Raw genomic sequence first — 21,652 nt, 5'->3', positions numbered from 1 at the left:
TTCAGATGTACCAATGTGTACCATGTGTTGTTCCATGTGGTCTGCCACGGCGAGGACGATCAGCTGTCCATCCTGTCTCCCTGTAGCGCTGTCTTAGGCGTCTCACTGTATGGTTATTGCAATTTATTGCCCTGGCCACATCTGCAGTCCTCATGCCTCCTTGCAGCATGCCTAAAGCACGTTCATGTAGATGAGCAGGGACCCTGGGCATCTTTCTTTTGGTGTTTTTCAGAGTCCGTAGAAAGGTCTCTTTAGTGTCCTATGTTTTCATAACTGTGACATTAATTGCCTACCGCCTGTAAGCTATTAGTGTCCTAATGACCGTTCCACAGGTGCATGTTCATTAATTGTTTATGGTTCATTGAACAAGCATGGGAAACAGTGTTTAAACTCTTTACAATGAAGATCTACAAAGTTCTTTGGATTTTTACAAATTATCTTTGAAAGACAGGGTCCTGAAAAAGGGACGTTTCTTTTTTCTGCTGAGTTTACTTGGATGTGTAGTATCAGCGTGTGTTGCTGGCATGTCATACCTAAGTTTGCTTATTGTATGACCTCTTATTTCATTCCTGTGCTGTTTGTAAATACCCTGGAAGGTTGACTGACAACCTGAAACAGGTTGCAAGCACTGGTTACAGTTTGAAGTTTTTTCTTGAGTGGGCAGCTTGATGAGAGCCAGTCAATATTTAAAATCACCCCAAACATATACTTCTCTGTTGATATCAGACATGGTCAAGCATTTCACACATGTTATCCAGATACTGACTGTTAGCACTTGGTGTTCTATAGCAGCTTCCCACAAGAATGGGCTTAAGGTGAGGCAGATGAACCTGTAGCCATATGACTTCAACAGTATTTAACATAAGATCGTCTCTAAGCTTTACAGGAATGTGGTTCTTAATATAGACCGCAACACTGCCCCCGTTGGCATTTCTGTCTTTTCGGTGGATGTTATAACCATGTATTGCTACCACTGTATTGTCAGATGTATTAACAAAGTGAGTTTCAGAGATGTTACAAGGAAGTTATTGACTTCATGGACCTTGTTTCTCAGGCTGCATATGTTAATATGGGCTATTTTACTACTTTTCTGGATTGCTTGATTGTTTTTAATGCTTTACTGGGAAGCTTATCAGTAGACTTGCTCATGTTATTTACATTGGCGCTGATAATGCAGGGTGAGCTGCACACAGTGGTCTGAGCCAAGAGCCAAGAGTCCAGGAGCCAAGATGATTTGGATGTAGAGTATCTTCTGTTTCCAGAAGGTGTCACAGTTATCTATAAAAATGATTCCAGCTGAGCTACAGTAATATTTTAGCCAGATGTGTAATGCCAGTGGCCTGCTGAATATTTCTTACCTGTGGCCCATCAATGGTACTGGACCTGAAATGATTGGCTGTTTTTTGGAGTCTTTTAATGCTAAAATCAGTTCTTTAAAATCAATTTTCAGATGTTCCGAGCTAGCCCTCTTGCTGTTGTTTGACCCCACATGGACTGCGACAGCATCAGCTCCCGGCATCTCCCGTAGATTAGTCGGAAGCAGTCTTGTTATGTCCCGTACTCGTGATCCTGGGTAGCACAGGGTTTTTGGCTTGGGCACCGAGATGTTTCTCACCATAGAGCTGCCGATGATGACAGTTAGTGATGTTGAATGGGCTGCTCTCAGGCAGTCTCACGGTCTGATGAGGGTGGGAGCTCTGAGGATCTGTGACCGAGGTAGAAGCCACCGAAGACGGAGACAGAATCAAGGACGAAGACGCAGGTACTTCCGGATCCGATCTGGAATGGGAATCCCCTAAGGAAGAAGGTGCCGGAACCTCTGGATCCAGGGCAGCGAAGCCGTTTCTGGTCTGTGTCAGGTCCGGACTTATCATCTCCAAGAAGACTCCCGTTGCCAGAGGACGCTGTCTTCGACTTCCACAGCAAGTGACATATCTCCATGGCTGGTTGGTTGGGTCGAGAACAGCTCTGTTCTCCACGAATGGGGAGACCCCCCTCAGGGATGGATCCTTTCTGAGTACCGGCCAGTCGGCTGTGGAGAGCCGACACGGCGGCGACATTTCCACCAGACCAGAGCAGTGTCGGGCTACTGGGGTGGAAGAAAAATAAAAAGTAGGGGGGCGTTGTTTCCCCAGTAGTTTGTGTAGGTTTGCTACCTGCTTGAGTAGCCACTTTTCCCCTGTGGTCCTCCTTAAGGAAGCAGTTGCCACATTGAAAGTCAACAGGGTCCACATTGTCCCAGAACAAAGGGAAGTAAACACAGCTCCTGCAGTGCTGGAAACATTCAATAGTGACTTCCATTTGAGACCGCCGAGCCAGCTAGGCAAGCTGGGCTTCCGTGACTCTCCCCCTATGCGGAATTTGTCAGAATCCCGGGACAGACAGCAGCGCGTACAGCAACTAAGCCCAAAAGAGCCGCAGGATCCAAAATGTAATAAAAACACTGTCAACTTTACAAAAACAATCAACCAAGATCTCTCGTTCAGCATTCAACAACAAACATATGTCACGCTCAGATGACGCCACTAGGTTGTGTGTTTCTGCTGGTCAGAGGGAGCAGGTGCTCCGCATCGAACCACTGGGGACAAGAAATGTCAATTGTTTTGCTCTCAAGAAAAGGGTGCCATTGAAATTAGTGATTATTGGGGTAGTGGTAAATGTGGAAGTGGACCAACTGAAGGGGAAGATTCCTGGTGTTTGTTATGCTCATTGTTTGAGCGTTGCAGACAGGGTGGCATGAGCAGTGAAACAGAAGAGTCGTTGTCTATTCTTTTGAGTTTTGGTGTTGAGTCTTTGCCCGACAAAGTGATTTGAGTTGTAGATCTGTAACAGTACAGAGAGATTGGCCAACAAGTGATATATGCTTCAGTAAGATTGGGTTTTTAGCATTTATAGCAATGGTTACTGTACTGTACTGCAGGCATGGAACGTAAGTCACAGAAAATTGAGGTTGTGTTGGCAGCTGCTGGCAGTTTATCGCACAAAATCTGCAATGCTTGTATATAGTGAGATGTGCAACAACACGTTTTGAGAACAATGATCAGCAATAGCCAATGAGAGCTCGGGAGATGATGATGTTATTTCACATCACCCAGAATGTGTAGACTCTCAAGCAGGAGCGATGACTACTAGTATACATTCGTACTTGCCTTTAACCAAAGCGTCAAATTGTTACAGCTCTGAAGTTCACAAGCATTATTATTTAACTCAAAATGTTGGCTAGACCGGCCGTGACCGGGAGGTCCGTGGGGCGACGCACAATTGGCCTAGCATCGTTTGACTGAAAGTTTATGAAGCTGGTTTGAGCCACAGCTCGTAGCTACATGAAATCTAATCACATCATTGTTTTTGCAGACAGTGTGATACCGAGAATCCTCATGACCAAGTGAAGAATCATGTAGTGTGTAACCACCGTCTGTGCCACATCGGTTAGTGTGCACACCACTACGTTGGCAACACAAAAGAAAATATAGGAAAGACGGACATTTAATGTGAGAGGCTCAGCGATGTTAGGATTTTGAAAGTCGTGTAGTGTCCACCCGGTTCGCTGATCCTGTGGCTTCGAAAATGTGGGCGTCTGTTTTTTCTGGAAGACAGCGAAGAGGAGTGGCGAGAGAGCAGGACATCGGAAGCTCTGGACGCGAGGACACGCCCATCTCCCCAGGGATATAAGTAGCTACAGAACCCACTTGTGCAACCAAGCAGCTGCACATTCTGAGGACACATGAACCGTTTTACCGGGGACGGTATTTGATTATGACATGAATTCGTTTTTACAATCATATGTTTTTCAAAATTCAAAAGGCACTTGCACATCTGACGAAGGCCATGAGGCCGATACGTAAAGCTTATTAAAAAGCAGTGATACTATCAAGAGCAGTGTGCGGGTTTCTTCTACAGTCATATGTTTAACAGGGGTGGGTGGTAGTGCGAAGCAACGGGTTTGGACCAATGATAAACCCTGTTTTGCTGATGCTATGTATTGGCCATTGTTGAGAGGCTTTGAAGCCACCGGTTGGCCACATTGGCACCCCCCAGTTGGAACAATCCTGCATAGGAATGACATGTAATGTAGTGAAGTAAAAGTAGTCAAGAATATAAATAGTAAAGTAAAGTACAGATACCTAAAAAAACTACTTCAAGTTGTACTTTAATGTATTTTTACTTAAGTACTTTACACCACTGACATTGTGGTAGCATAACGAAGATCCTGGTTGACCTATGACGATATCGAGTGTACCCACCTCTCTGTCAAAAGTCCTAAATCCGTCTTTCAATAATGTGCTCGTGCCTGTTCATTGTGCACGCATTGCTTTTTGGTTCGCATATCCTTATCAAACTCAGATGTCAAAATTAATTTAGGCCTAATGGAAATTGGAATAGACAATTACAAACGACTTTTATTATAAACGACCTCGAAAAAAAACTTGCCCGGGAATGGTTCATAAAATAAATATATTATTTTGGGTGGATATTCAAAGCTTTACAGAAACTGCAGAAAATATGTATCCCAATATGAGGGGTTAAAAATTGCGACAATGAAGAAGAAAAACCCCAGTCTAAACTTGCAGACTGTTCCAACTTTTGCTAAATGTTTCCAGATGTTGATTGAAGCACTCTCGGGCTCTATTCTTGAATAGCCTACATTTTAAATACACAACTATGTAAACTACTCTGACGTAGAATACATTAAAACAATAATGGTTAATAGAAGTTCGGTAGGCCGATATATGACTGCGTGTAGATTCGCTGCCTCCTGAAGTTTACAGTTCCAATGCATCGGGTTAGACAGTGCACTTTAATTTCCCCCACAGCTTTCCCTGACTGACACGGAAGGTGGAATCCAGTTACATGTTTTTTCCTTGAGTGGGAGGATTTAGGAATCTTGCCAATATGTGACTGAAGCAATGGAACGCTGAGCAAGAAAAGTAACAATTACTGAACGTCGCAGTGAGAAAACTTTACTTTGAAAAAGGACAGCACAACACGATCCAAATGGCAGAACAGGTAGGTCTACTATACCATTTTAATATCAACACTTGTCAAAACGTTGCACTTGAAGAGACGGTGTCTTTACTCATCTTAGAAGCAACTAATGGAGCATTCTTTTGGTGCATCGAATGGGGCATTATTTGGGGGATAACTTCCCCCACACTTTTAGGCGTCGTTCTGGTTATCTTTGGAAGTGGCACATATGTAGTTTAACCAAAACTCCATAGACGTTATGCTATCCAATTTATATCATGACATATTCTATTAGATCATATTAAAATAGTCCAAGCCCTGTCTAAACCGGGGAGTTATACTAAGCTATATAGCATTGTTTTAAGAAGGTCATACCCAAGGATAATTTAGTTATTTCATTTAGAATTTTAAGACCCCTTGAAGTATCAAAAAATTATATTAAAAAAATTGATGAAAAATTGTATTTGACCTTACTGCTATTGGCCCATACAAACGCCTTGAATAACAGATTCACTACATGGAACAACAGTCCCCAATTTTTTTTTACATGTATTTAACCCCTTATTTTTGGCACTAAACAGTCTCCTTAAATACTTCCATTAATTTTTTCAACTGGGGACCTTCAGACGAATCTTGTGAGGCCTGTGGGCATCCTAGAGCAAAACACATAGGGGTCATATTAGTGTGTAGCCCAAACTGTTCGGATGCTACAGAGGATTTTGTGAGAAGTCATGAGATGTCTCAGGATCTGACAAACACCGCTCTAGCTCTGTCACCTTTTCACTGCAGATGCGGAAGTGCGTCAAAAGCGGATGAGGTGGATTGAGACGTATCCAATGCAAAAAAATATATTAAAAAATGGATATCTCTAGCACACGTAGAACAATGAGACAGATATTTCACCGGATGTATGAATGTGAAGCATCCACTTGGCTTTTCCACTCACTTCCAAATATGGTGGTGTGAGGAAGCCCAGTGGCCGGCAGTGGGAGAAGATTGAACGAGATGGATTTTGGCCGACATTCTGAAAACCTTCTCATCGATGAAACATTTGATCTCAATACAGTTTTCTGTTCCCTGTTTTCTGTTAGGAACATAGTGGACTAAGTTTTGTAGACTTTACCCTTTGCAAAAGTAAAAAACAAGTTATTGCACACGCACACTTCCCAGAGTAAGCGTTCCCTAACTGAAATATGCAGATGTTTGCTAGAATGCGCCAATAGGATCTTGCTAGCTCGTGGTTGGCTCTGCCCACCTCTTTGCTTGTTCTGCCCACTATGACTAATTTGTTCCCATTGGAAATGATAGACCACAGCCTATCTTGGTTTAGTTATGAACTAAAATGTCTCTAACTTAAACTGACAGATTTTGCTTCTGTATTTTTTATTCTGCTAATTCGATTTCCGTGGGGAGCGGACATCGAGTTAAATCCTATTGGCGCGTTTGCATATAGCCTACTTTCCTTGCACTCTTGCCAGCTTAACGTGAGTTTATATCATTTCAATGCACTGATCAGTGTGCATGCTTGGACAGCAGAGAATAATGGACAATGACAAATTAATCTAGGCCATATGTTGACTATGGAGCAAGAAGCTATTCTCAGTTGTGTCTAAGGCAGAGACTGTGTGGAAATGAAAAGCACTGGGAGTCAATCAGTCTCTTCTCATTCCATCCCCATGGCCTATGACACGGAGACCTTCTTTGGAGATAGACTACTGTGTGAGGGATGACAGCTAGACAAACAGAAAGACAGACAGACAGAATGAGATGCTCACTGTCGGCGAGCAAGCGCCTTACCATTGTTGCCTACTGTATCCATTTTGTGACATTTTTTGGCTGCAGTGAGCTATCTGTGGAAACATCATAAAATGGAGCACTGTAGTGGTAGCCTAGGCCTAGTGAGTAAGGCTTTTAATTTTTTTTGTATATCCTACCCTGACAACTGAAACAACTACATTGTTTCTGGATGTCTCAATGAATTTGGTTTAGCGTTTAGGAGATAGGTAAATAGAGTTTGAAGTCACCACTGATTCCTCTCCCTGTTGCCCAAGGTTCTTGTGCATGCCCCAGGCACAGACTGGGACCAGAACTCGGCCATGGCATTTCTAACACACCGTCCCTTTGAGACCCCCACACCGGCTAACTTTTTCCCTCAAGGCCCCCACACTGGTACACTTTTCCACTTGAGGCCTCCATTATTAGACAGATCATTTTGTGTGAAAAACTCAAGTTAGACAGGCCCAATGGGCAAAATATTGACCAGCCCATCTGGCATTTCGGGGCCTGTCCCCCCCAGCACACCCTGAAGATAAACAGTGACAGGGAGATCTGTCATAGCTACCCCAACCTGCAGGTATTTCATGTACATTCTCCATGTAGACAAGTTGTCTGAATTTTCCTTCCAATACCAGTAGGCCACTCAGTCTCTCATTACTTAAGCGTACTCCTCCCCACCCAAACCACACATCGCCCACATTTCAATAGCATGTTAAAATATCAATTTGTGACATAGAAAAATTCCTTTAGTTATTTAATGTTTGTGATTTAGGATATAAATAAAAAAAGTAGTATGAAGAAAAACCTGTCAGCTACAATAGATTGTGTGTTTGGTTCTTGGTTTAGAGAGAGTATGGAATGATGTTCTTCACAATGACCAAACTAACCAGTCTGTGTGACAGATTCATATGCCGCTGCAAAACATAAGGTCTACTTTTGAACTTTTGTTTTAAGGTGACTTGCAACCTAGAAGTATAACAGTTCTTGTAGGAGTATAACTTTTCACTCAGCATATTATTTCTCACAATTTTTGGTTGACCACTCAGCCTTCCATGACAATGATACTGTGAATGGTGCGATACAAACACAAGTTAAACATCAGAGTGCCATCTTTGCGTAGACTTCGGACACGTGGAGGCATGCAAGATATGCACTTGAGGACGGATGTGAGTGTGTCTGAAAAAATGTTGGTATTTGGGACTAAATTGAGTGGAGATCGGTACACTTTGGCAAAAACCTGGGGAGCCTGTCTCATGAATATATTCATTTTCTTCTTCCTTTCGTAATGATCTATTATAATAATAAACTTCACATAATAAACTTCAAAGGACTGTCAGAGGACGCTTTTCTTGTTGCTATATTATTTGATTCCCCCAATCTAACAGGCTTTTTTCTCCACCTCTGGCGCAGCACTCAGACCTGGAAAATGCCATCAACACTTTGGTCACAGAGTTCCATGCCGCTGCTGCCAATAATGGTCCCACGCTCCAAACCCAAGAGTTCAGAGGCCTCCTATCCTCCCAGCTGCCCAACTTAGTTACGGTACGTAAACTGCAACGGCCGGCTAATTTGCTCCCGCCCTTCCCGGCCACACCCATTGAATCGACCAGTAAGGCGTGGCTCTGACTCTTACTACCCTCCCACTCAGCCCCAAACATACAGTACACACGACCTCCTATGACTTCCAAACAAACACTCAGGAAAAGCTTTGAGGCGTCAATTGCCAGGTTCGATGCAAATCCCAAATTTGCTGTAATATACTGTGTGCTCAGTCACCAATTGAGTTTTAAACATGCTTTATTTGAATCTGACACCTGCTTTATTTGAATCACGGAAAAGGATAAATGATCTTGCTTTGTCTTCATGTTGGAACTGGTTGCTTAGTTGTCTGAGGCCCAAGCCTGTATTCCAGGACGAGTCTGAATTTACCAGAGGGTGACAAAGATAGCTATGCTTCTGAAAAAACAGGAAAAGGCCTGTTCAAATACATGAGCAAGTGAGGAAGGTTCAAGGTTGTTTGCTCATCTAGATGGGGAAAAACAAACGGACAGATAAATAACAGTTTCCATTATAAACAAAGTAGCAAGAAATATGTAATTGTAATATGACTCCTTGCACCAAGTCGACTTCATCCACCATAAACTCGACAAACAAGTAGAGTATTTCTGCAACACAATAGTTAGCCACAACAGCTAGGAAATATTTGTTCAACTGTTGAAGTAAATATAATGCTTAATTACCAAGTAAATATGTTTTCCATTACATCCAGTCTTACACTTATATAAAACCAGAATCTTTTTAAAAGAAAAAGTAATGATCACATCATTCAAATGGGATTCCATTGCAAACAGCTCTTTATATTGTCTCAGCTGTAGAGCAGCATTCATTCAGATTTTCCCAACTCAATTTCCTATTGTGGCTGACAGCTTTATACAATTTCAGAATGAAATTACTGTAGATAAGATTGGCTACCCAGATACTAATATTGATTACCTCATGAATACCAAACAAACGTTGCTACAGTTGTCAGAAGTTTACATACACTTTACATACACAGAAGTTTACATACACGTTTTTCAACCACACTACAAATTTCTTGTTAACAAACTATAGTTTTGACAAGTCGGTTAGGACATCTACTTTGTGCACGACAGTAATTTTTCCAACAATTGTTCACACACAGATTATTTCACTTATAATTCACTGTATCACAATTCCAGTGGGTCAGAAATGTACATACACTAAGTTGACTGTGCCTTTAAACAGCTTGGAAAATTCCAGAAAATTATGTCATGGCTTTAGAATCTTCTGATAGGCTAATTGACATCATTTGAGTCAATTGGAGGTGTACCTGTGGATGTATTTCAAGTCCTACCTTCAAACGCAGTGCCTCTTTGCTTGACATTGTGGAAAAATCAAAAGAAATCAGCCAAGACCTTAGAAAAAAATGTGTAGACCTCCACAAGTCTGGTTTTAAAAAAAGCTATTTCAAAACGCCTGAGGGTACCACTTCCATCTGTACAAACAATAGTACGCAAGTATAAACACCATGGGACCATGCAGCCGTCATACCGTTCAGGAAGGAGACGCGTTCTGTCTCCTAGAGATGAACGTACTTTGGTGAAAATCAATCCCAGAACAACAGCAAAGGACCTTGTGAAGATGCTGGAGGAAACAGGTACAAAAGTATCTATATCCACAGTAAAACGAGTCCTATGTCTCCATAACCTGAAAGGTCACTCAGCAAGGAAGAAGCCACTACTCCAAAACCGCCATAAAAAAGCAAGACAAAGATCGCACTTTCTGAGAAATGTCCTCTGGTCTGATGAAACAAAAATAGAACTGTTTGGCCATAATGACCATTGTTATGTTTGGAGGAAAAAGAGGGAGGCTTGCAAGCCGAAGAACACCATCCGAACCGTGAAGCACGGGGGTGGCAGCATCATGTTGTGGGGGTGCTTTGCTGAAGGAGGGACTGATGCACTTCACAAAATAGACGGCATCATGGGGTAGGAAAATTATGTGGATATATTGAAGCAACTTCTCAAGACTTGGTCGCAAATGTGTCTTCCAAATGGACAATGACCCCAAGCATACTTCCAAAGTTGTGGCAAAATGGCTAAAGGACAACAAAGTCAAGGTATTGGAGTGGCCATCACAAAGCCCTGACCTCAATCATATAGAACATTTGTGGGCAGAACTGAAAAAGCATGTGTGAGCAACGAGGCCTACAAACCTGTCTCAGTTACACCAGCTCTGTCAGGAGGAATGGGACAAAATTCACCCAACTTATTGTGGGAAGCTTGTGGTAGGCTACCCAAACCGTTTGACCCAGGTTAAACAATTTAAAGGCAATGCTACCAAATACTAATTGAGTGTATGTAAACTTCTGACCAACTGGGAATGTGCTGAAAGAAATAAAAGCTTAAATAAATAATTCTCTCTACTATCATTCTGACATTTCACATTCTTAAAATAAAGTGGTGATCCTAGCTGACCTAAAACAGGGCATTTTTACTTGGATTAAATGTCAGGAATTGTGAAAAACTGAGTGTAAATGTATTTGGCTAAGGTGTATGTAAACTTCCGACTTCAACTGTATATGCAAATACCGATACAAATTAACATGTTCCTTGAACAAGAGCCATGGATCTGTAACCACTAGAGGTTAGCAAAGCCTGAAACATATGACAGTTAGTTGACAAAGTATACTCATGATGTGTTTATTCAGCTGCATACAGTACAGTTGAAAACTGCATACAGTACAGTTGAAAAGGGGCTATTAGTGGATTATGAAGTCAAACATGTTGACTGGAGTTATTCAGCTGAATTATTGATACAAGAATTATCGCTGAAGAAATTAGTTCTGTTAAGAATATCACCTACCAAGTAATGTAAGGCACCAATGTTATACGCTCAAAAGTGTAATAGACTAATTGCTAACTTCCTGCTAATTCATGTCTATGCATGATTACTTAATTGCTTAATTAACTGGTCAGTAATTTAAATACCGTGTACATATAGTGAAGAGTTGTTTTTGTGCTCCCTCCCCTAGACTGGAGCGTCAGAGCAGGGCCTGGGCGAGGTGATGAGACAAATGGGTGTGATGGACGGTGAGGGAATCACCTTCAATCACTTCTGGAAGTTGATCCAGTCACTGGCCACCACACAGCATGGTCTACGCTGCAGCGAGGAGGTGTCCAAGTGTTCCTGTGTGCTTCTGTGAAGGCCATGCCTTCTGACGGTGGTGTGACCTAGGGGGAACCAGACAGCCTTATAGTATGCCACCCAGTGTCAGTACCCCTTCTCACCACACTGCTCCCATCCAACCCTGGACACTCACATATTCCTCACCCCTTCCACTACAGGCCTCTTATGTACATTCTCCATGCTTGGTAGTGCTCCATGTCAGCAGTGTTCATCTCTTTGTTCTATGCCACTTGGTTTACAGGATTTTTTTTGTACTCCCTTAGTGTTATCGGTGGTGTTGTTTCCATCCAAATATCCCTTCTATTGAAATATCCCCATTCTCAAACCTTGAAAGACTTTCCTATAGCCCTATTACCAGTCTAACCACTACAAATAATCCTTAGATGACATATGACCCAAAGTGAAATCAGAAAGCCATGGGCAAGGTTTAGGTGCTAGACAATGAAAACATGTATTTACACACGGCAGTACACGTTAGTGGAAAGCTAATTTGAGCCACCAGTTGTCCACATACATACAGTACTGGTGTTGCAGAGTGCCCATAGCATGTTTCTTTAAACAATGTTTTCCACCACTGTGGTATTGCAGTTTTGTATTTATATTTTCTAATTCTCTTTATTCATGCCCATGTGATAACATACTAAAACATGACAAGAAATGATATAATAAAGATCAAAAGAAATTGCAACAATGGTGAACTCCGTTATTTGTATTCATTTTTGTTGAATTATTACTCAAATCATTAATCAACATATTACCCACTGACAGATTCACATTTTACGAAATGCATTTAGTGATGAAACAAAAAAAAGAATCATAGACATATTTCAGTGTATTAACTAGAAGGTGAATGGTTGTCACCACTATACAGCTGTCACGCCCTGGCCATTTATTCTCTATTTTGGTTAGGCCAGGGTGTGACTAGTGTGGGCATTCTAGTTTCTTTATTTCTATGTTTTTTATTTCTTTGTTTTTTGCCGAGTGTGATTCTCAATCAGAGGCAGCTGTCTATCATTGTCTCTGATTGGGAATCATACTTAGGTAGGCTTTTCCCCACCTGTGTTTTGTGGGTGGTTGTTTTCTGTTTAGTGTCTGCACCTGACAGAACTGTTTAGTTTGGTTCACCTTTGTTATTTTGTTGCGCATTATTTTTGAACGCATTATTTTTGCACGAGTGCTAGCAATTCCAGTGAATCCCTGTACAGAGAATGCCATTCTAAAATTCTGAACTACCACTCTGAAACCCCAATGCTAAGAGCAATGGTATCTTCCTAAATCAGCAATATAGTTTCACAGGCACATTATGCTTCACAATTATTCAAATAACCAAGCCAACCCAGCTACTTACTTACTTGATTAGGCCTTTGGATACCTTACGGAACATTGCCAACCCAGCAACTTCATCTTATTGTAGAACTGTACTCAATGGATAAACCTACAGATGGATGAATATTTAAAAGATAGTACAGGAATCAACCTTTGAAATTATTGTACATTTTTGTGTGAATGACCGTGTACCAATATTAACTAGAACCACTGTAACAACAATTACAATTTTGTAATCTCCTTGAATAGGGTCTAGGTCATCTAGCAGCCATGTTCCATCCTCATGCTCTGCATCCTCTTGCGTTCCCCGAAATAATTCAAAATATGAAAACACGTATTTATTCATGACCTTACCACGTTCGGGCCAAGGGTCGTCTCCTACCATAGGGTGGTTGTAACAAATTCCCTTCTGGTGACTGTTATCAGCACCTCACAACCTTGAGCTGCACACTCCACTCCCCATCCCCCCAGGACCGGAGCCTGCAAGTCTAGACACTACCAAAAACCTGCCTCTCAAACTCTCTCTGACCGGAATGACCTGTGCCCTGATAGGTTCCTAGGGAGGTTACTAAGGGGCTGGATATCTGCCCATCCTCTTGACTCTGCAGGTCACGCAATACTTGCAGTCTCCCAATATTTGCAGTCTCCCTGCCAGTGGCAGAGAGCAACATCTGTCTATGCCCATCAACTACTGGACTCACTCATATCTCTGGACTTGTGGGATGGAGTGCGTGCCCAAAAGCCATCCCCATGTACATTCCCATATTCATCTTCATCTGTGGGTGGTTAAAGTTCCTGTGTGTGTTAACTCTTGGGCTGCTCTCTTCCCCTCTAACCGGGGGCGGTGTCATTGAGTCACAAACCAGTAAAATACGTAGACCCGGGTTGCTCTCTCTCAGTGGTCATCCCCAACAAAGGCTGTCAGAGCCTTGCGACCGGACCACCTTGCATGCGATAACATTCCTGAGGAAGAGCGAGAAGGCGAGAAGGTGCGAAAGTTTCGGCCGGATGCAGAGAACATGGCAGCTGTGAAGTAGTGGCCCCAGCGCTCACAGTCCCGGATACATTGATGCGGCTGGAACATCTGGTGGCAGAAGTTGTTAAATTCGGATGCCTTGAGGCCCTGTCTACGCTCTCAGAGGGAATAGTGCTCCTTCTGGTCCCAGAAAACATCAGTGAATTTCTCAATTTCTTCCAGATGGTTAGAATGAATGTACTAGAAGGTTGTCCCATGCACCTTGAATGCAGTCTTTCAGAACGTAATACAAGTCAAAAACTGTCATCCCTAGAGTTGTACCTGTTTTCCACCAGCAGATTGAGAATGGTGGTGAGGTGCTTGATAGGAATGTCTCCCATGGGTTTGTGGTCAGTCAGCCACACGGGCGTGAAGTTCCCCTAATTGTACACTGGTACGTAATCTGGAGCGTGCCTTATTTCATTCTCCTCAAAGAACAGGCTCCATGTCAGCCACACTAGACAGTCAATGGAGGTGTACTTATTACGCAAGTCTGCTGAGACAAACAATTGAGTGTAGGTCGGCCATTCTAAAGTCTGTATGTATAGGGCGTGCCCCTGGTAGTTGGGAATGACCTCTCCTCTTTACTTTACTGACTTTATTGTCCCCATGGGGAAATTTTGAGGCAGTGTCATGCATACATTTAAAGTGGGGTTTTAAATACAAAACAAATTGACAACTTTCATAACAGTTTCATACTAATAAAAAGAGACTAGCCTGCTGTCCTTACTGGGTCGATAGGAACATTAGCCAAAGCTGTTTAGGAGGGATATGACACAAATTATTGTCTAGTTCTGTTTTTCCTACCGAGCTGTGCCCTATACCTGCACGCAGAGGGGAGTAGTTCAAAGTCCGGGTACAGGGGGTGGCTTGGGTCTAAATTTATTTTGTGAGCCCGACCTTAAAGATCTCATCTAGAAATCAGAAACTTTCTGTCCAAAGATTATGCAGAAAAATGAATCCATGCTTTTGTTATTTCTAAGTTAGACTACTGCAATGCTCTACTTTCCAGCTACCCGGATAAAGCACTAAATAAACTTCAGTTAGTGCTAAATACGGCTGCTAGAATCCTGACTAGAACCAAAAAATGTGATCATATTACTCCAGTGCTAGCCTCCCTACACTGGCTTCCTGTTAAGGCAAGGGCTGATTTTAATGTTTTACTGCTAACCTACAAAGCATTACATGGGCTTGCTCCTACCTATCTTTCCGATTTGGTCCTGCCGTACATACCTACACGTACGCTATGGTCACAAGACGCAGGCCTCCTAATTGTCCCTAGAATTTCTAAGCAAACAGCTGGAGGCAGGGCTTTCTCCTACAGAGCTCCATTTTTATGGAATGGTCTGCCTACCCATGTGAGAGACGCAGACTCGGTCTCAATCTTTAAGTCTCTACTGAAGACTCATCTCTTCAGTAGGTCATATGATTGAGTGTAGTCTGGCCCAGGAGTGTGAAGGTGAACGGAAAGGCTCTGGAGCCCTTGCTGTCTCTGCCTGGCCAGTTCCCCTCTCTCCACTGGTATTCTCTGCCTCAAACCCTATTACAGGGGCTGAGTCACTGGCTTACTGGTGCTCTTCCATGCTGTCCCACTTGAGTGGGTTGAGTCACTGACGTGATCTTCCTGTCTGGGTTGGCGCCCCCCCCTTGGGTTGTGCCGTGGCGGAGATCTTTGTGGGCTATACTCGGCCTTGTCTCAGGCTGGTAAGTTGGTGGTTGAAGATATCCCTCTAGTGGTGTGGGGGCTGTGCTTTGGAAAAGTGGGTGGGGTTATATCCTGCCTGTTTGGCCCTGTCCGGGGGTATCATCGGATGGGGCCACAGTGTCTCCTGACCCTTCCTGTCTCAGCCTCCAGTATTTATGCTGCAGTAGTTTATGTGTCCGGGGGCTAGGGTCAGTCTGTTATATCTGGAGTACTACTGCTCTCTCTAATTCTCTCTTTATTTATTTCTCTCTCTCGGAGGACCTGAGCCATAGGACCATGCCTCAGGACTACCTGGCATGATGACTCCTTGCTGTCCCCAGTCCACCTGGCCGTGCTGCTGCTCCAGTTTCAACTTTTCTGCCTGCGGCTATGGAACCCTGACCTGTTCACCGAACGTGCTACCTGTCCCAGACCTGCTGTTTTCAGACAGCAGGAGCGGTAGAGATACTCTTAATGATCGGCTATAAAAAGCCAACTGACATTTACTCCTAGGGTGCTGACTTGTTGCACCCTCGACAACTACAGTGATTATTATTATTTGACCATGCTGGTCATTTATGAACATTTGAACATCTTGGCCATGTTCTGTTATAATCTCCACCCGGCACAGCCAGAAGAGGACTGGCCACCCCTCATAGCCTGGTTCCTCTCTAGGTTTCTTCCTAGGTTTTGGCATTTCTAAGGAGTTTTTCCTAGCCACCGTGCTTCTACACCTGCATTGCTTGTTGTTTGGGGTTTTAGGCTGGGTTTCTGTACAGCACTTTGAGATATCAGCTGATGTAAGAAGGGCTATATAAATAAATTTGATTTGATCTAGGCTTTTCTGTTTGACTCCAAGTACCTTGCTTGCTGTGGTGATAATCCTTCTCAGCATATTTTCCTGGTTGATAGTGGCATTGCCAAACCAAAAAACAATACAAAAAGTTGAAATACTCTCAATGAAACAGAGGCAGTATAGTCAACATTAAAAGATCCCAGCTTTTTGGGAAAGTAGTCTCTGTTGACTCTTTTTGTAGGTCAGGTCTGTACATTTATGCAACTGAAGCTTATTGTTCAAGAGGTCACCCAGATATTTGTATTCCTCTATAATCTCTATGCTCTGACCTCTGATAGATGTTGCAGAGGTAGGTGTTGTACACTTCCTGAAGTCTATGCACATCTCTTTGTTCTTGTTGATATTGAGGACCAAGTGTGATTTGTCACACTACTCTATAAAGTAATTTAGGACCGGGCCATGGTGTTTGCCTTGTCATCATGATCAAGGCAGTGTCATCAACTTAACGAGGTGTCTGTCAGGATGGGAACTAGTACAACTATTAGTGTACAAGATGTACAGGAGTGGGGACAAAACACATCCTTGAGGGGAGCCTGTGTTGGTGGTGCGTATTATCGACACGTGGGGACCTACTTTGACCCGCTGTGACCTCTGGCTCAGGAAGTCCAACAGCCACAAAACCAGCCCCTAATCTAAGGATAAGTCCCTAATGAGTCCCTGTGCCAGAATGTAAGGCTGGATTGTGTTGAAGGCAAAAGAAAAGTCAACAAACAGAACCCTGACATTGGATTTGGCACCCTCTAGATGTCTATAGACCATGTTGAGGAGAGTAAGAATGGCATCATCAACTCCTCTGGTGGGCTGATAGGCAAACTGAAATGGGTCGAGGAGCTTTTGGGTGACGCTGAAAATGACTTTTCATAATTTTCTCAAAGCATTTCATTACTAAGGATATCAAGGCGACAGGGCAGTAGTCATTCACCACAGAGGGATTAGATGCTTTAGGAATGGGTATAATTATTGAGTTTTTCCACAATACTGGCATGTGTTGCTGGTCAAGTGAGGATTGGAAAATGTCTGTAAAAACACCAGCCAGTTGTTCAGCATAGTGCTTTAACACATGTACACTTATTTTGTCTGGGCCTGGGCTTTAGTGTCCGTTACACCCCCTGAGCAACTTCAAAACATCAGCCTGTTTAACATCAACCCTCTCAAACATTTATAATGATGCTTCCATTTGTTTTACCCCCGACACAATGTCGTCAGATTCAAATCTTGAGAAGAAAACATTCAGTTCATTAGCCATGTTCTGGCTCTCATGTCTCGCAAGGTCAGCATTGGTTTTTCCTCTGCCTATGTGGGGGGCACTAGCCATGGATTTAATCCCTTGCCAGGCCACCCTTGAGTTTCCTGAGGAGAGGGTCCTCTCTACCCTTTGCTTGTATGCACCCCTGGAGACCAAATACCTCCCACATGGTACAGTCAAAACACCCCTGGAGACCAAATACCTCCCACATAGTACAGTAAAATACCTCCCACATCGTACAGTCAAAACACCCATGGAGACCAAATACCTCCCACATGGTACAGTCAAAACACCCCTGGAGACCAAATACCTCCCACATAGTGCAGTCAAAACACTCCTGGAGACCAAATAGCTCCCACATAGTACAGTCAAAACACCCTTGCAGACAAGTGATACTGTTGTCGTTCTAGATCTGGACAGTTTTAACTGTAAGTTTCTCCCTCTCCAGGAGCAGACAGTAGGTTAGCCTGAGGTAGACAACATTGTGGTCTGATGTCCACAGGGGAGGTCTGGTGGTGGCAGAGAAAGCATTTGGTATGATTCCATAGCACAAATCAAGAGTCTTATTTTTCCTAGTGTGACATTTCACATACTGGTGGTACATGCGTAGGACCTTGTGCAAAGTACAGTTGTTAAAATCCCCCAAAATACATTTGGGTGTGTCGGGGGAGATAGATTCCAGTTTCTGTGAGAGATTATAAATAATCTCTGATGCTTTTGCTATATTAGCTTTTGGTTGAACGTACACAACAGTAAAAAACTATTGGGGGAACTCACGGGGCAGATAGTAGGGTCGCAGTGACACAGACAGCAGTTCGATGTCGGGGGTACAGAGTCTCTCTCTTACCAGGATCCTGCCGCCGTGATGTTCCCTGTGACGGTCAGATCGGGGTCCGCTCTGACCAGTGTGAAGCCAACCCGGCTCCACTTCCCTGACTGGGCCTCTAGCCAAGTCTCAGTAAACGCCAGCAAAGAGGCCTCCTGGTATTTGTGTTGGAAGCGCAGATTCGCTGACAGCTCATCCGCTTTCCACCTCAGTGACTTGGCATTGGTGGGTAAAGGTCTTTGTTTTATTTGTCTGATTCCCCCGCGTTTTCCATGTTTGCAGTTGGGTTTTATAATCCACTCGCAGACAATCAGGGATTAGATAGGCCATTGGGATATCCATCGCGTTTGTGTTTGAGTTGCATTGTAGTAGGAACTTTCTGCTGTATTGGATTCTGCTGCCAGCAGCATTTTCCTAATTTAGTCCGTTTGTAGAGTATGTACATGATCAACAAGATCAGTCCAACACCCCACCACTGTAAAACCATTGTTGACCGATGGTTTACAAAGTGTACAAATTAAAAACATAAAAGAAGGCCACACACTGTCGCCCCCCCACCACTCTGGTCAGCAGGTTACCGTTCTGGTCCAGCTGGGCGATGACTTTCTTGGTGCCGTCTTTGTGCCTCAAGACTCCCTCCTCTCTGGTCACCTTCTCTCCGTTGGGGCTGACGGATACTGCTGAGGTCCTCGGGTGCATTTTGGTCTCCATGTTGAGGGATATAAGCTCTTGTAGCAGCCACTCCGCAAACTGGAGGTCCTTTCGTAGCGCACAGCCCGCCAGGCCGAGAGTGTGCAGATGCCTATCATCTGTCTTCATGGCCTCCACGACTTTGGCAAGTTCCTCTGGCCCATAACTCCCTCTTCTGGCCACCCCAACACTGCCATGACCCACCAGTACCACACGTCTGTCTGGTTAACAGGTATGAGAGCCCCTGAGGAGTGTAAAGACATTGAGACAAATCTCTAACAGCCATGTTTTTACTTTCACCACCCAAATGAGTCACTTAGCTTCTGGTCGAACAAAGGGAGCAAATTATTTTCAGACCACCATCACAGTACTTTCTTACTATAATATGGCTACCACTGACATTTCCAAACAGTCAACACTGTTACTTAGATGTGATAAGGGCTTTCATGGGGCACAACATGGCACTATCGGGCACTGCACAGACTTTCTCAGGCTCGACATGATTATGTAAATCAGCACTGGATCTAGCACCATTTGAGGATGTTAGTGAGGAGACGAGGGCTGTGGTCCAAACACTTAAAAGACACACTCGTCCACTTACACTTGCCTTATGCCCTTGGGGGAATCCCTTTTGCCATCTTGGAGGGTGGTCCAAATGATTAGCCAAGCAAGGGAAGTTTGCAGTGTTGTTTTTAGTCGGCTTTGCGAGTGTACAATTATACTCATCCCCGGGGCCTGAAACTCCCCATAATAAAATTTGCGACGATTGTACATCCGCAAAGAAAAGTCAGCAAAAACTTTAAAAAAGCATCAACGGAGAAGTCAACATACAAGTGTAAGTAAAGATGAATGTAAATCAGTTAGAAATTGTGCTACTAATGCATGATGGCACAAACATGCCTCGTAAAAAGTACATTGATTTTTGTTTGGTTATCTTTTGAAAATTGTAGAAATAAAATAATTTTCCTTCTTCAGAAGTTCCAACTAGGCAGGCTAACGTTAGTTAGCTAATTAATTTGGTAGCTATCATACAGTATGCATATATTAATCATTATACATTTAATATAAGTAGACATGCACAAATAATTGACTATAGCGCATATAAAAGCACCCACAAGCAACCGGTGGCTGAAAACACAATCATCTCGGGATGAATGAGTGACGAATTTCCGGCCAAGGGTGATCCATATAAAAATCCTTCCTTCCTCCCTCGCCCCTTGCCCTGCAAGTGTATACTCATCAGACGTCATGATACGTAATAATAAGTGTCCACTTACTTTGAGGGCTGAGGGGATAGTGTGTGTCTTTTAAGTGTTTGGACCGCAGCCAAGGTCCCGTGGAGTCTTTTCAGTTGGTGGCAGTCTGTACCTGACAAAACCAAAACTTGGACAGAAAAAAACCCTATATCTTCATAGTTCTCATTTTTAACAAGATGATTTAGGCATGTTATTTGGATTATGCTACAATGGTCCTACCACTCCCAATGTTTTGCACCCTATGATATTTAACAAACCAGGATCATTCAAATACTAAATTGAAAAAAACAATAAATAATGTTACACAATTTAAATAACTGCCTTCAACACGAATGTTGAAATAATTCTGGCCAACAGATATATATATATATATATATATACAGTGGGGAGAACAAGTATTTGATACACTGCTGATTTTGCAGGCTTTCCTACTTACAAAGCATGTAGAGGTCTGTAATTTTTTTTATCCTAGGTACACTTCAACTGTGAGAGATGGAATCTAAAACAAAAATCCAGAAAATCACATTGTATGATTTTTAAGTAACTGAGTCAGGTTTGTAGGCCTCGTTGCTCGCACATGCTTTTTCAGTTCTGCCTACATATTTTCTATAGGATTGAGGTCAGGGCTTTGTGATGGCCACTCCAATACCTTGACTTTGTTGTCCTTAAGCCATTTTGCCACACTTTGGAAGTGTGCTTGGGGTCATGTCCATTTGGAAGACCCATTTGCGACCAAGCTTTAACTTCCTGACTGATGTCTTGATGCTGCTTCAATATATCCACATAATGTTGTCCTCTATCTATTTTGGGAAGTGCACCAGGCCCTCCTTCAGAAAAGCACCCCCACAACATGATGCTGCCACCCTCGTGCTTCACGGTTGGGATGGTGTTCCTTGGCTTGCAAGCCTCCCCCTTTTTCCTCCAAACATAACAATGGTCATTACAGCCAAACTGTTCTATTTTTCTTTCATTAGACCAGAAGACATTTCTCCAAAAAGTACGATCTTTGTCCCCATGTGCAGTTGCAAACCGTAGTCTGGCTTTTTTATGGCGGTTTTGGAGTAGTGGCTTCTTCCTTGCTGAACGGCCTTTCAGGTTATGTTGATATAGGACTCGTTTTACTGTGGATATATCCAAGATGGCGTAGCAGTCAGACGTCTTTGTCTTGTCTTGTCCCATGTGTATATATATTTTTCTTTGCATTCTTTTAAATATTTTTTCCTAAACCTCAACTTCAAAATACTCTCCTGCAACCCGCCTCACCCAATGTGGTGTGGATTTGGTTTTTTTCCCTAAAGTATT

General features: G+C 43.1%; 1 protein-coding gene across 1 annotated transcript in view; it reads left to right on the top strand.

The window, feature by feature from the left end:
• Positions 1-4,853: 4,853 nt before the first annotated feature.
• LOC139373522 (uncharacterized) overlaps positions 4,854-21,652 on the top strand; it is a 34,755-nt gene continuing 17,956 nt past the window's right edge. The window contains exons 1-3 of the mRNA XM_071114131.1: positions 4,854-5,007; positions 8,152-8,283; positions 12,361-12,366. Coding sequence (XP_070970232.1) covers positions 4,996-5,007; positions 8,152-8,283; positions 12,361-12,366 — 150 coding nt within the window. The 5' untranslated portion in view covers positions 4,854-4,995. The remainder of the gene's footprint in view (positions 5,008-8,151; positions 8,284-12,360; positions 12,367-21,652) is intronic.

The sequence above is a fragment of the Oncorhynchus clarkii genome, chromosome 18, assembly GCF_045791955.1.
Source record: "Oncorhynchus clarkii lewisi isolate Uvic-CL-2024 chromosome 18, UVic_Ocla_1.0, whole genome shotgun sequence".
Taxonomy (NCBI): domain Eukaryota; kingdom Metazoa; phylum Chordata; class Actinopteri; order Salmoniformes; family Salmonidae; genus Oncorhynchus; species Oncorhynchus clarkii.
The sequence above is the reverse complement of the archived record's forward strand: the minus strand, read 5'-3'. Positions and strand labels throughout refer to the sequence as shown.